The 14940-nt window shown below is 38.3% G+C and overlaps 2 protein-coding genes across 2 annotated transcripts; one reads left to right on the top strand and one right to left on the bottom strand.

Annotated features, from left to right (window-relative positions):
- Window positions 1–3039: 3039 nt before the first annotated feature.
- Window positions 3040–6803, top strand: LOC148728295 (NPC intracellular cholesterol transporter 2-like). The gene is made up of 4 exons (XM_088725805.1): window positions 3040–3835; window positions 4430–4549; window positions 5193–5374; window positions 6061–6803. Exons 3-4 carry the CDS (start codon window positions 5249–5251, stop codon window positions 6145–6147), a joined length of 213 nt encoding a protein of 70 aa, XP_088581931.1. The 5' UTR covers window positions 3040–3835; window positions 4430–4549; window positions 5193–5248; the 3' UTR covers window positions 6148–6803.
- A 149-nt stretch (window positions 6804–6952) lies between these two features.
- LOC111336723 (zinc finger protein DPF3) lies at window positions 6953–13364 on the bottom strand. Its single transcript, XM_088725803.1, has 8 exons — window positions 13225–13364; window positions 12852–13111; window positions 11997–12268; window positions 11368–11473; window positions 10277–10609; window positions 9106–9218; window positions 8820–8901; window positions 6953–7547 (listed from the first exon to the last, which is right to left on the bottom strand). The coding sequence occupies exons 1-8, from the start codon at window positions 13266–13268 to the stop codon at window positions 7453–7455; spliced, it is 1305 nt and encodes a 434-aa protein (XP_088581929.1). The 5' UTR covers window positions 13269–13364; the 3' UTR covers window positions 6953–7452.
- Window positions 13365–14940: the final 1576 nt, after the last annotated feature.

The following is a 14940-nucleotide window of genomic DNA, read 5'->3' as shown; positions in this document are numbered from 1 at the left end:
CTTCCATGCGCCGGGAAGGCCGCACTGTCCATACCCTACTCCAAATTTTGGTTAGAGCCTCTTCTTCCTCCGAGTCAAGATAACATTCTTGATTTTCTTCAGTTTCATTTGTCTCTAAATCACATTCCCCTCGGCAATCTGAAAGGATCTGGCAAAATCTTTCTTCAGTTAGCTCTAAACGACCGTTGAATAATCTTATCGAATCTTAACCAATTTCACAAATAACGTCACTTTTCTTGCATTTTGCTTCTTCGCTAGATGTTTCGAAGAGAAAACAGCTTTCATCTATTATGACACATGTAGTACCAAAGAAATCACTTGCGTCTATATCGCACGTGAAATGAAGATAGAGAAAAAGTTTGATTTGCATTTGATTGCGTAAATTCCAGTATGTGATGACTGATACGTCTTAATTGTGATCATACCCAGGCAAGGGTACGGGTTCTACATCGCTTGTATAGTTAGTACCTGATGGATGCACTTGTGTGTCTGCCTCCTTTTCAGAACTCACAGCCTTAAAAAGTTCCTGTATTGATGTAAGAGCTTGTTCCTCGGTGCCGTCGTGTGCATCCACTGAAGTGTACATATAGAAGGGGAGAGTGCCAGCTTTGTCTTTCGTGAAATACTGATTTCGCACGGACTGTTGCCTGACCCCTCGTCCAAATTCATTTCTCCAATCGTTAAGGCGTTTGATGTCCTCTTTATTCAGGAACGTAGTTGGCTCTCGTGGCACCGGAAGTAAGTCTTCGTACTTGATTGAAAACTGTGATGGTAGCTCATAGTGTTGTTTCTCTCGAGTGAAGCAAATATAACCAGGCCAAGCAATTCTCTTTAAGGTCTCATCTGCTGCCTCAACAAAATTCATCGCACAATCCAGCACAGTAGGTGTGACTGTCACCTGTCGCATTTCACTATTGAAATACTCGTTAACGAGTGCAAGGAATGTTTTTACATCAACAACTTCGAGCACATGAGGACATTCTTTACTTAATGGAGTTCGGAGGCGATGGAGGAAGTTCTTGATGAAAGTTGCTGAAGTGACTGTCTTCTCAGCTGGGGTTCCCGAAAAGTCGAAAAGTGGACCACTCCGCACTCTCCGGCGCGCTCACTGAAGCGGCATTCCTTTGAAACAAGTTTGCACCACGAGGCAACATCTTCAGTAATTTGGGAGGTGCAGTCATAAGGAGCGAGCTCCCAAGAAGGTCTTCCATGAACGGATTTTTCGTGGCCACAACGGAAAATACTGAGACCGATTAATATGGTCTTTGCGACTATAGTTACGTACTATGTTGCGACACTTGTCACAATTGACCTGAATGACCCTGAATCACTTTCTTTGTTGGAGATTTTCGACAGCTACAACTTACCAGACACTGTACAAGTCATGCTATCTCATGACCAATGACGTAATCAATTCGAAGGGATTCACAAATTTACCGGAAGTAATGCTGTTTTTCCAGCACGAATACAAATTTACGTTTTCTTGCCTCCGAGAATGTTTTTAAGCATTGGTAGATGTTAACTGGAAATTTCAAAACCTTGCTAGATATAAGTGTTTATGACTGAGTAATACCCAGTAATAAACGACAAACTATCGCCCTATTTATTTCTGCTCCCGGTTTCTGCCCTCATGTAGATACCGCTTCCCGCCCCTTGTTCTCCCGCTTCCCTCCCTCTCCCACCCCTTTTTCTCCCGGGGTCCCGCCCCCCCTGTCCCCCTCCACTCGTTAAAGGAAAGCCATTATTTCGAAAGACATTTTCCTCAACTACTAAACCTGGAGCATCAACCTCTTATTTGGCACGCTGCTCAATTTCACTGTTCAGTTTCTGGAACTAAAAAGGTCTCTCGGGACTGCAGGCTCGAATTGAGAGCCTCGAAAACAGTTAAGGTCCCAGGTAAGAGGATCTTTGTAAAAATTCATTGAAAACAGTGATGATGGACGGTATCGACGATCTAGTCAAGTCGATGAGTTTACCCAGGGTACCTTAGTATGTGTGAAGAGTTAGTGTTAGAAGACTATGGGGAGGACTCGTTGAGAGAGACTTGACTAGGGTCCAGGTTGACCGCGCATTAACGGTCTCTCAGCTGCACAAGAAGTTCCTTCCACGCATTAGAAGAATTCAGAACGGCCGTTAATTTGAAATTCTCGCTGGAAATTGGAAATTGCTCGACAAACTGACTTTTGTGGGATTTTTTTCGCTGAACTTAAGGGGCAACTATTTGGCTTTCGTGCTCCCGAGTTTTTATTCGAGGGAAAGTATTTAAGTGTTGTTTTCGAGCGATTTTGGTGAGCATGTGTCAACAGAAGTTTCCGACTTTCCCGTATCTTGTGCACGGTGGAATCGGTGGTGATTAGGGCGTCAAGCTAAAACACATCAAAACGCCCTCAAATCGCGAGGAGAAGAACACAGTCTACTCTCTATGAAGGTAAGACTTTATTTCTTTGATTATTTCACACAACTTTACATTTACGGAGCTCAAAAGCAAGTCCAACTAAACCACTATACAAACTCTTTAATAATCCACTGTAAAAGATCCTGTGACCATAGTTAGAGCTTGGGCCACCTGTGTGTTCGGGGTCTCATCTCTGTATTTAGACATTGTAATCGATTTGAATGTAAAAGCTACGCCGTAAAACGTTTTCAAATGTGTGTTTTACTCTGAACACATCTAAAAAATATCCTTTGAAGAACAATGTTAATAGAAAGGAAAAAGAAAAGAAAAGACAAAAAAAAGCTGACGCGGTCAGAGCTTAAACCTCAAGTGGAGTCGGTACATTCATTGCTACAAGGATATGATTACCAACCGAATTGGACTCCACTGGGTCCAACCACCATTATTAATAACAGACGAATGTGAACTGTGATTTTACTACCACGTGCAAAACAAGTGCACCTGCTGAAACTCGTGCAATGACCAGATCAGTTTCAAGTTAATGTGGGCCGAGGTGAGGCGTGCCTTACAGGATCCCCATGGAAATTCACGAAATGATTTCTCAACCAAATCGTTTCAGAAATTTTGAGTTTGAAACGAATTATTTTGATTAGTTACTTCCTTCATTTGGATGACAGAACCCAGCTGGAATTGTGTAAAACAAACGGGCAAATCTTGTTTATTCAGGATCCACCTGAAATTTCTAATTTGATTGTTTTCTAGGACCAGATGTTAACGCCTCTACAGAAAACGCAGCATTTTTACCACAAATTTTATCCTTGTATCGACAAATGAATTATTAATTTACGCTTGCTCCTTTCGATAAAGATTTACATTGAAAAAGAGGCTCTTATTCATCAATTAAATAAAACATCTTTGTACACATTTTCAACCACAAAGGTCGGCAATCAACAACGAATGAAAGAGACATTCATTGCCCTTCTTCACTTAAGTTTTAATGCATTGTTCCTCGATCTCACTGAAACAAAAGAATTGAAACACGGTAAATACTTGTCGGCCTGGAAAAACATTCTTTCAGTTCGTTGGCAAAGAAATCAAGGGAAACAGTGCAAACATCAATGTGCAAGGTTTATTTCATTTTCGACATAGGCGCGTGACGTAGTATGTAACGCGACCTTTACAAACATCACATCATCACACCACCTTGCAATGGTCAACAGTGAAACGACGCAATAGTTGCATTGTATACCAATTTTTTCACACTTAACATGTAATTTCATAAGATCGTCCTTTTACAATACCGCTCGTCTTGGTGCAAGCAGACTTTTGTGCAGCAGTGGTAGAAAGTACTTCGAAATGGAAAGGCAGCAATTGTGTCCGTTTTAGCAGTCTGTGTTATTGGGTTTGGTTCATGTTTTCATGTAAAATATGAGGATTGTGGTAAGCCTCACTCTTTTATTCACTTGTACTGTACTTATTTATAATTTCACAATGAAGAATATCCAAGCTCTCTGTAGTTCTCAAATTGACTTTCTTTGTGGCTGGTTACGATGTAAAAAAAAAAAAAAAAAAAAAAAGCATTGCAACGTGTAGAAGAAGGTCTTGATAATATCATACAATAACTGAGCTGCATTCCACCGGATTAAATTAAGACATTAGCTAAAGAGACCATAGACGATGAAGTTTGGTCAGACGTCGTTAAAAAAAGGAGGTGGTTGGAACGCTTGCATATCCCCATTAACCTTTCATGTTTCTTCATGCAAGAAATGCATTCCCCTTCTTAAAGCACAATTCATCCACACGTGCGATATCAAAGCCATTTCAGAAACTGGATTAGTGCAATTTGAAATCAGTGGGCGATTTCCCAACTAGACTCCGAAAAAGTGAGTATATATATTACGAACAAGGTCGAACAACAGTGACTAACCTTCCGTGACGTAGCATAAGGAAAAAAAAGGAAGATAAATTAGTAACCATTTTAACCACAGAAAGATGCAATTCTTCTTGGTATTAAACGTATTTCATTTACTACAGGTAGGGCAGATGCATTGTCCAAACTTGTCTTCGTGGACATTGACCCTTGTATAAATCAGCCCGGTCCGTGCAGCTTGAAGAAAGGAACTGAGGAAATCATTCAAGTTCAGTTTGTACCAAGTACGAAAAGTTCATCGGTTTGGGTCTTAGTGTTATTGACTGGAGAGTGGACCAATGAAACAAAACTACAAAACTTGATAGGAGAGGAGCTTGCCACACCACTAGAAAAGGGAAAAATTCTTATTTTTAAGTCATCTTTTTCGGTCCGATAAGAAGTTGAAACGACCCCAGCGCGTTTGTCAGTTGCAAGTCATTTTTGGTTGGACACAGAAAACAAACTTTCTATGGGTAATCACGCGATACTAGTTATTTGGAATAAGTAAGGGCAATAATTCTTACCAAACCTAACAAAACTGCTCGAGTCCGTAGAGATAATTTTCACAGTTATGCAGAGGCTGAGCGCGCAAATCATTTGCAATAAGAAAACTGTTCAAACCTTGTATAATTTCAGGATGTCGGTCAGAACAACCGCATACAGTAAAAACAACCATTTTCTGAAAGTTTTTTTTTTAAGTTTTGAGCCACAAAAAAAAAATTCAAACTCAGACTTTTTTGCTTTCTTTCAAAATTCAACATTGTTACGAACATTTCACGAAATATTAATTCAGTTTATCTTCATCTCTCAACCATCACACTGGTGGAACAATAGGCTCTTTAAGGAGAAGAAATGCATTGCAAAACAAGGTTATTTGTTGTTTTACAGAGGTCAACATCACATAAGCCACGACGGTGGTGCACGGTAAAATTTTAGGTGTACCCATGCCAGTACCATTTCCTGTGGACGAGCCAGATGCTTGCAAACGCCAAGGACTTGAATGCCTTTTAGTTGCTGGGAAAACCTACACGTTCAAAACTAACCTGCCCATAAAGCGCATGTACCCTGCTGTAAGTATCATATAACAACACTTGACTTCCAAAGTGATTAATATTTAACTTCTCCCTATCATATCCACACATTATCCAACGAAAAAGTTATGAGAATACTCAAATTTATCCCGTGGAAATTGTTATCTTGAAATAATACCAAATTGTTGGGACTAATTTTACAAGAAATTGTTTAGCAGCCTGAGAGGAGAATTGATAACCACTGGGATGTTGAAGGGTTAAAGACGAGGACGTGGAGCAGAAATTTACTTTCTCATTATTTCAGTTGCCATATCTTTGAGTACTAGTCCATCCTAGAACATTCTTCAGTATCCAAGTGCTCAATGGATAGAGCGCTGGACTGTTGTGCGGGTGATCGAGGGTTCGAGCCCCGGCCGGACCGACACTCAATGTCTAAAAACAAGTGAGAAGAATATCCTACCTTTCTTCATCAAGAAATGGTTAGATACTCTAGTCTGCTCGGAGTGGGACGAATAAATGGAGGTCCCATCTCCCGCAGGGTTAGGGGGTAGGAGACGTTAACTTCCCACACACGAGATTACTTTGTGATGGATGTCCTCCCCTGGAATCGTTGTTGGGTGGGAATTGGCCCTGAAAAGCCCCCATGGAGGGTGATCAATTAACATTATGTATGTATGAATGTATGTATGCATGTAACTCAACCTCTTAAACACTTTTTATTTCAGATTCAAGTTATAGTCAAGTGGGAATTGCACAACCAGGATGACAAAGCAGTTTACTGTTGGCAGGTTCCTGCAAGGATTATCAACTAAAACATTCATAGTTCAGGGTTTTCCAAATGCAATCAAAATGCAAGGGGTTCATCCAACTAAAACAGTATAATCAGTTTGAAGCAAACATGAAGATTGTTCATCATAGAGGAAAAGACTTGTCATCTTACGAATAAAGTTTGTGAAAAAAAAAAAAATTAAACCATGTTTTAAGTGTTCCACCTCTTGACCCTTTGGCCCCTAAAGAATGACTAGCATCTAGTTTCTCCTTACAATATCACCCCTGAATCACACATAAAGGTTCTGAGAATAGGGGAAATGATCCACAGCAAGTCACTAAAGAAGCTCTTGACTGTTAAAAACAATCTCCTTGTCAGCATCTCAGACAATGAGATGCTGACAAGGAGAATTGTTGGTGTTTCTGTTATTTAGTTATTTATTTCATTTACTTTTTTATTGTATACATGTTTAAGAATTATTTGTTCTTTAATCTATTTCATTAATAAGAATTTAAAATGTAAAATGCCTCTTTTCTGACCTTATCTTTATTTTCAATTAATATATGATGGTCACCCAACTAGTTTAGCTCTTTAGTTACAGTTGCTGGTGACCAGCAACTGTATGTATTTTTAATTTATTTCTCATTTAATTTGTAACTAAGGTAATTTTACAGTTCAAATAAACCTTGTCTTATCTTGTCAATGTATCTTGTCTCGTCTTGTCAATATGGAGAATATACACGGGTATAAATGGTTGCCAAAAGCATAATTTTTCAAAATTTCCGACTTTTTCCTTTTCCATCATTAAAATAAAGTTACTGACCAAATAAATAAAAAAATGTGACATGTAGAGGTAACATTCAGTTATTTATTATACTCAGAGTATTTACACCAATCACAAGAGCATTTGTATTATGACTGAAACAAAACAATGAAGACAAAAAATGGATGAGTTCTGAGGGTCTTCAATGTAGTTTCACTTTTTGCTGTCTCCTTTTTTCTGACGTCTAATTTTTTTTTGCTGATGATTTCTGAACCCATAACGACCTAACAAGTTTCAATACAGCCCTCTCCAACTTCTTACAGGCAACAAAACCTTTTACTTTTTACATGTATACTAAACCTTTTCATTCATAAATGATTTAACACTTACTAAAACATACCACTGACTATCAGAGACCTCATTCATAAGAGACTGACTCAAAGTTAATTCTTAAAACATGACACTGTCCTTTCAGTGCCACTCTGGTTTCATCATCATCATCATCATATGAGGGGGCATACCAAAGACCACATTCATGAGCGGAGACTGACTCACAGTTAATTCTTAAAACATGCTACTGTCATTTCAGTGCCACTCTGGTTTCATCATCATATGAGGGGGCAAAGGTGCTGGGGCTGTGGGTGCAGGAGCAGTTCCACAGAGAGCACATGTCCAGTGACCTAAAAGATCAGCAGAACCACCTGAATAACCATATCATTACACAACAACAGCTATGTAAAGCATATTTGTGCCCAAGAACAGAAACTTTATTATTATTAGTATTCTTATTAGTATTATTATTATTATTAGTATTATTATTATTATTGTTATTATTATTATTATCATTATCATTATCACTTTGGAGGAATTTGAGAAAATAAAAACTGAAAACAAATGTCAACAAAACAGTCTGGAAACTCATGTGAGCATGCAAGTGGGCTACAATATATTTTAGCCTACCAAAGTCTCCACTTTAGCATGCAATATGCATCACAATGCCCTCCAAAGCAATAATTATTATGAAATGAGCACCAGTGATCTTACAAGTTTCTCTTAGGTTTGGGGTCAAAAACCACTACCACCATATGTTATTATGAAATGGTAATGACTTGTGGTATGGATTTCTTTTCCAAACATTCTTGTCATTATTGCAACAAGGCATTTCATCCACTGTATGATGGCCTTTGTTACAGAAGGGATTAACTCATTGTACAAGTACAGTTGTACAGGCTGGGACATGTGTCATTGCATTTGGCCTTAACCTTAACACAATTAAATTACATATAGTGTACATTCAAATTCTATTTTTGTGCTCTATGTAGGCAAATGAACTATCTTTCAATCACTGACGTCATGAAATGTCAACCTTCTCCCTCAGGAAACATTTGTGAGTTGGGTTTCTTATTCTATTTCTTTCCATCATTGCCATTTTGTTCATTTCTATTGTTTATTCTTTCCTAATTGTAGTGGATTCAAAAGTCTGAACAAAATTATAGTTCATGGTTAATAGTTGGTCAGTTACAGAAACCATAATGCCAATTTTTTCCCTGGGTGGTCAATACTTCCATCATAAAGAGTATTTGAACAAATTAAGTTCAATTGGATACATACATCTTATTAACCAAGCGTGAGGGCCATACTGGGAGAATATCGGCTCAAGGTCTTGACAGTACAGACCGAGCTGCGCTCGGTCTGTACAAAGAAAGATCGAGGACCGATATTCTTCCAGTACGGTCCCGAGCAAGCTTGGTTAATAAGAGATTTATTATACGACTGAAGTTCAAAGGGACACAAGTGCGGTATCATTCGGGACCATTCGGGACAGTGCCCGGTCCAATACTGAGAGAATATTGACCGGCAATAGAGCATTTTAATTGGTTCATTTTAGTTATTGGCCCTCTGACTGCCCGAGTCGTGTAATAAATGAATATACACTAGAAATAAATGATTACCCTCAGGTGGTTTCTGCATCGGTGGTTTGAGACAATACATGTGATAACCTCTGTCACAGCCGTCACAAAACAGGAGCTGATCCTAAAACAGACAGAACAGAAATCATTCAATGGTCAAATGAAAAGCTTGCAGCTTCCTTTTGTATCATAAATCAAAGGCAAAACAAACTTTATTGCGTATAGATATAGCTTTCATGCACATAAAGCAGGGTACATTGTATAGTTCTTTCTCAATGAATTCAATGAAAATGTTTCTAAAATAAAATTATGTGTCATTGAGTCTCACATCATTATCGGAAGTTCCACAGAGTGTACAGGACTTGCATTCAATGCACTGCCATTTGTATTTTTTCACACTCTCTGTCAGCTTGCCAGTAAACTGAAGACAAGAAGGATGGCCTGAAAACAAAACCCAGATACCACTAAATGAAAGATCACTTGATCTTATCAACTGAGTTGTTAAATAACATAAATTGGCCACCATCGCAAGATTGTAAGGTTGATATTTCGAGTATAGGTCCTTTGCTCTGACCAAGGGATAAAGCTCAGACCAACTCATTTGTAAAGAGAAATTTGTTGCTAATTGGAAACCTATGGCAGGATGAAACTGAATTGAAGAGGTGCATATTAGATGGAATCCTTCAAATTCTGATAGACTGTTTGTATTCCATCGTGAAACAGAGAAAGAAGTAGATGATGCAACAAAGATTCTGGGATCTCCAGACTATGCACTCTTCAGAATGTTTTTAACAATTCCATCTTCCAAACTAATAGATGATGACCTATAGACAGCCTGTAGAGGGCCTGTCCAATTTTACTGTGAACTTCAGAATTTAACCATGAACACCAGTAATATTTCTGGAATGTTGTTATGTTGAGGAGAACAATCAAAACAGGCTTGAAAAATCTTCAATTTACACACTGGCACCTGTGAGTTTGCAGTTTTGTCATTTGACATTGTCCTGATCATCATTCTGAACACAATTCAGTTGCTTGTGGTTTTCTAAGATTGCCACTGAGTTGAGTAGTCCTTGCAGTCATTTGTTGTTTTTTAGTAAAACCCTTTTGCTCCCAAGATCTGATTGTTAATTCTACCCTCTGGCTGCTACACATTTCCTTGTAAATTGGTTATGAGAACTTGGTGTTAAGTCAAGGTAACACCCTCTAATTGATAAGTTTGAGTATTCACACAACCTGTTTACTGGGTAATGTATGGATAATATAGGGAGAAGTTAAATGTTAATCACTTCTAGGAATAAAAGGGATAAAGCTGGCAGCACTCATGGGCAAGATGAAGCAAATCCTGCATTCTGATTGGCTAGACTGGAAGGGGCAAGGTAGGTCCATCTTGCCAATGTTAGGATGGCCTGCTTTCATACAAGAAAAAAAACTGTGCAGAGTTGACTTACAAAGTTCAAATTTGTTGGTAAGTGTCCTGAAACTAAAAAGGGTAATACCTGATCTGCCACAGTCTGCACAAGATAATAGTTCTTCAGGATATCCTGTTGATTTATTCTCATACACATCACCCAGACAAAAGTCGCAATAGTTATTAGGAGAAGTGCCACTACCCGGAGCCTTCTTGGGTCGTCCTGGACCTCTTTGGTGCGGAGGCGACGCAGGAACCTTTGGAGACTCAACAGGAACACTGGTGGCCCCAGGTGTTGATGGGTGTGATATTGTTGGCTCCTCATGATGTGTTACTGGACCAGCGGCAGCCTCCTGTTCATGATTATAGTGGGTGTAGTGGTATTTCAATCCAGGGCCATTTTTGTAGCGCCTTCCACAAACTGAGAAAAACGATAGTAACCAAAAAATAATACATACATACCTCTCTATTCACAAACTTTTTCAATACAAGTAAAATAAAAAATACACATTATTCAAAGGTTTAGGATAAAATACACTTGGACGTTCTGTGAGTTACAACTGTAAGTAGTATTTTTTTTCCCAGCCCAGTACCGGGGGCAAGACAAAAGATGGGCAATGAGCAAAATGTCCACTCATTTTGTATGTTAAACCATCGAATAAGGGATTTATTATTTCATCTTCTGGTATTTGAGCTTTTGTTTAAGAAACACTTCCTATGGCCTTAACTAGAAATCTTTTTAGTTGTCTAAGATGTGGACAAAAGATGAAAACAATGGTAAATCTGCACCAATAAAATCTGTACTCAAAACTTCATATTTTAAAAAGGTGAGTCTTACAAGCAAAAAAAGTCACAGTTTGGATCATTCATCATAGGCATTTTATTGCTCCTTCTTCTGTATTTTTCCCTGCTCTACAGTATAATACCATGACATATTTTGCACTTTCTGTTACCCTACTATAGAAGGCACAGCAGTGGAACAGTAATTATAATTCTACACCTCCACACAAATATGACATTGCTTTTTATATAACTGTTTTTATGCTAAGTACACAAACTTCTATTCTATTGAATATCATATGTATTACTTCTCATTGTGCCAGTATTGTATGTAGAAGGTATTCATCAGTACTTATTATCAATTCAGCATTACCTGGTTTTAATTAAACAGTGACTTACTCTCACACACATAGGGTTTTTTTCTCTCCTCTGGATCCATCCTGGCTAATTCCTCCTTGGTGATATTGCGCACATGGAGAAGGCCAGGGATTTGGGGGATTGGTTTCTAAATTTTGAGCAAATAATAGTTAAACAACACCTGAAATTATTCTACACACAATGACTCCAAAATAAAAGTTTTCTACACTCTCAAACCTGATCTTGAAAAAACTTTTTCTAAAGTTTGACCTCCATTACATTCTTTCTTCAAAGGAAAACTTCCACTGGTGGAAGAATGGTCAATGAATTATCAAATATATTCATTAAATTACAAATCTATCAGCATAAAATGGGAATGAAGTAGCTTTTTGTGCATGTTGGATCCTGTGAGGTCTCATAGCCACTTCTATCTTCAGGATGTTCTTGGGGCTTGTACAGAAAACAGCCCAAATGATTTAGATTCAGACCAGGACTCCACCCTGAGTAAAGAACACTAAACATTTAGTTCCTGTATCTTAATTAGGCCACTACACTTGCCTTTCTTTAAATACTCTCTTTCTCTAAGTTGAGTACTTCTGCTTTCAGGAGGTTACTATATCTTGCTTTTTTGTGAAATTCCCTGCCAAAAACCCCAATAAAATTTTTCTTACATGGTGGACTGGTGTCTCTGGAAATATACTGGGTTGATGGGATTTTTTGCGTCCTGGCCTTCCTTTGCTGATAGGTCTCTTCTTGCTGACGATGAATTCTTCATCATCAGTGGATAACGCACCACTATCATCCTGTAGATCTTCCTCCCCTTCACTATAAACCAGTCTCACTCCGTCATCTTTCACTGCCACAGCTTCTCGTGGATGATCAGGTTCAGACTCATCCAGTAGTCCTTCAGTTTCCATGGCATCCACAGTTTCAAGTATTTGCTCTTATTAATTGAAAAAGAAACAAAATATGGGTGTCAACTGATTACCTAAAAAAAAAAAAGTTCTTGGTTGTTAAACCTTTAACTTCCAAGATTTGATTGTTAATTCTCTTCTCCTCTAGCTACTACACATTTCTAGTTACAAGAATTTGGTAATAGATCAAGACAACAACTTTTACCACATAAGTTTAAGTATTCTCATGACCTGTTTGCTGGATAATGTATAGATATTACAGGGAGAAGTTACATGTTAATCACCTCTGAGAGTAAAAAGGGATAAGCAAATTCTACTGTCAGCACCTTAGGAAATGTTAGAGAACAATATGAAAAATATGTATACTGATGTTTAAGTGTGAAGGGTTAAAAAACATTTTCACCTGCTCTGTGTTCAGTATCAGGGCTTGATTCGTGTTGGAAACTGGAGAGTGAATAATTTTTTTTTTCTTTTTTTTTTGTCTTATGATAGCCTGACCTATTATTCATACGGACATACGAAACTTTTCTTATATTGTTTTACAGTTTCTTCCCCTCCTCCCCCCCTCCCCCCCCTCCCCCCCTCCCCCCCCCCCCCCCCGCTTAGCTTTACCTTCAGTTTCTACAGTTTTGTTCTCATTCACACGCTCTATAGGGGGAGGCCGTTTCTTTTTCCGCCATCGTCTAGCTGGGTAACTGTAGATGAAATGTGGCGTCTGTCCTGGCTGACGTTCAAGTTTACTGATCCATAGATGGCAGTTGTTCATGGCAATACCTGTTTGCGCATCGATAAAAGGAATGCGAAGACGGCGCTCGTAACGGAGTCTGGAGTTGTAAGCGGATACGTTCTCTAAAGCCTCTTTGTACATTTCTCTACAGAAAAAATAACCACGGTTCAGCCTCGAATTCGTCGTCAAGTTTAAGTATACTATTTTTTCGACAAAAAATGAAAATAGGCACTCTAAATGAAGAAATGAGATACGAACTGGGGATCTTTAGGTTCACGAGAAATCACTCCGCGAGTCGCCATATTGTTCTCTTCGGTAATTGTTAACAATGTAACCTGGCTAAACCTTGGCTGACAGCTTAGGTAACCTGGCAAATCACCTCGTTCGTCTTGCGGAACTCCTTGAAGAAGTAAGGACATGGTTGACTAACGACGCTAATCGCTTAGTACAAGAGAACTTATGTTCCCTTGCTTAGTATCGACTCTGTAATACCGAATTGAGCCCAGATTTCAAAAATTTACTCTTTGGCCGAAACTTTTTGTAGTATATGCTTCATGGAAACAGACCCATAGTGCCATAGTGCTTTATGTAATCTGATTTGATTCCAAAAACTATGAAAGCCCTTTCTTCTATCGCGACTCCTGAAATGAAAACACATTTCGTTGGCCGTAGAAAAAAAATTTTGTGACGACAATGAAATGACATCAACCGTTAGCCGTAAAATAGCCAAAATTTTCACTATTAGCCGTAAAAGCCAACACCGGTACCTTACTGTGACCCTCTATGTATGGTTGTAATTTTGTTTAGATGAAACTCTTAACTGCTACATTCAATACCAAAAACAAACAAAAAAAAAATACGAGAAATGAACTGTAGAAGATCTTTGCTTTTGTTTTCGTAAAACAATTCATCTAAGTGTTTTATTCAGAAAAGCTGTATGTGTCAATAATAAATTGACTTTAAGTCAAAAAGCCCGAGTCTTGCCAATGTGCAGCGTTAAAATCAGGCGCGGAACATGAAACATGAACACGAGACACGAGACACGACAATTATGCTTTGTGTAGCCGATATCTATACGTCATAAAATATTCATTAACTCTTATAGTTTCTTTCTCCAGTTAATGGTAGAGCTTGGCAAAATTAAGTGAAGTGACTGTAAGCTGAATAATTATGTCGAACACTAACACAGTTATTCTAACAAGAAGTGATTTCTGTTGCATCCAAGTAGAAAGGAAGTTTTTACAAATTATTACCCGAGACAAATATATAGATCTGTTGTTTCCTTTGTTATTCCACTCATGGTAAATATTATTTCTTTATCATTCCACAATTACGCTATTTTGCCATCTTAGGGCAGTGAAACATGCAAAATACGTCATGGTATTACTCTGTAGAGCAGGGAAAAATACAGAGCGACAAAATGTTTTTTTTTTTTTTTTTGGATTTTAAAAGGCTTCGTCTTATAAGCAACAAACTAGTTAAGCGCTTCAGATATTTTTCTTGGCCGAAATAAGTATTGAATGGACTCGTTAGTTGTTTTCGTCTTTCACGCATGCCTTATGCAATCGCTACCACGCTCAGAGGGAGCCTTCTAGGATGTATTTCGAGAACTATAAGCCAAAATACTAAAAATTGAAATAATGATGGAATAATAACTCCCCTATTGAATGGTTCAACATCTAATTCATGGGAACATTTTTCTCATTTCTGGAATCCTTCTTCGCCCCCACAGGGCTTAGGAAAATGCCACGCAACTCGTATATGGGTACTTATTTCACTGCTAAAAACACATGCCGACAAAACAGAAGCTAACGAATGACAGTCGTACTAATTATAATGGATTTTGTGGTATTGTACCTAATAAATAACAGTGGCTTTAGTTACTTATGATGCACGACTCTCGCAGTAGATAGCGCTATTTATGCAATAGCGAAAATCAGACCTGAAAAAAAAAAAAAAAAAAATTCAGGCCTG

The sequence above is a fragment of the Stylophora pistillata genome, chromosome 6 (assembly GCF_964205215.1).
Source record: "Stylophora pistillata chromosome 6, jaStyPist1.2, whole genome shotgun sequence".
Lineage (NCBI taxonomy): Eukaryota > Metazoa > Cnidaria > Anthozoa > Scleractinia > Pocilloporidae > Stylophora > Stylophora pistillata.
Note: the sequence above shows the minus strand (reverse complement) of the source record. Positions and strands in the feature narration are given on the sequence as shown.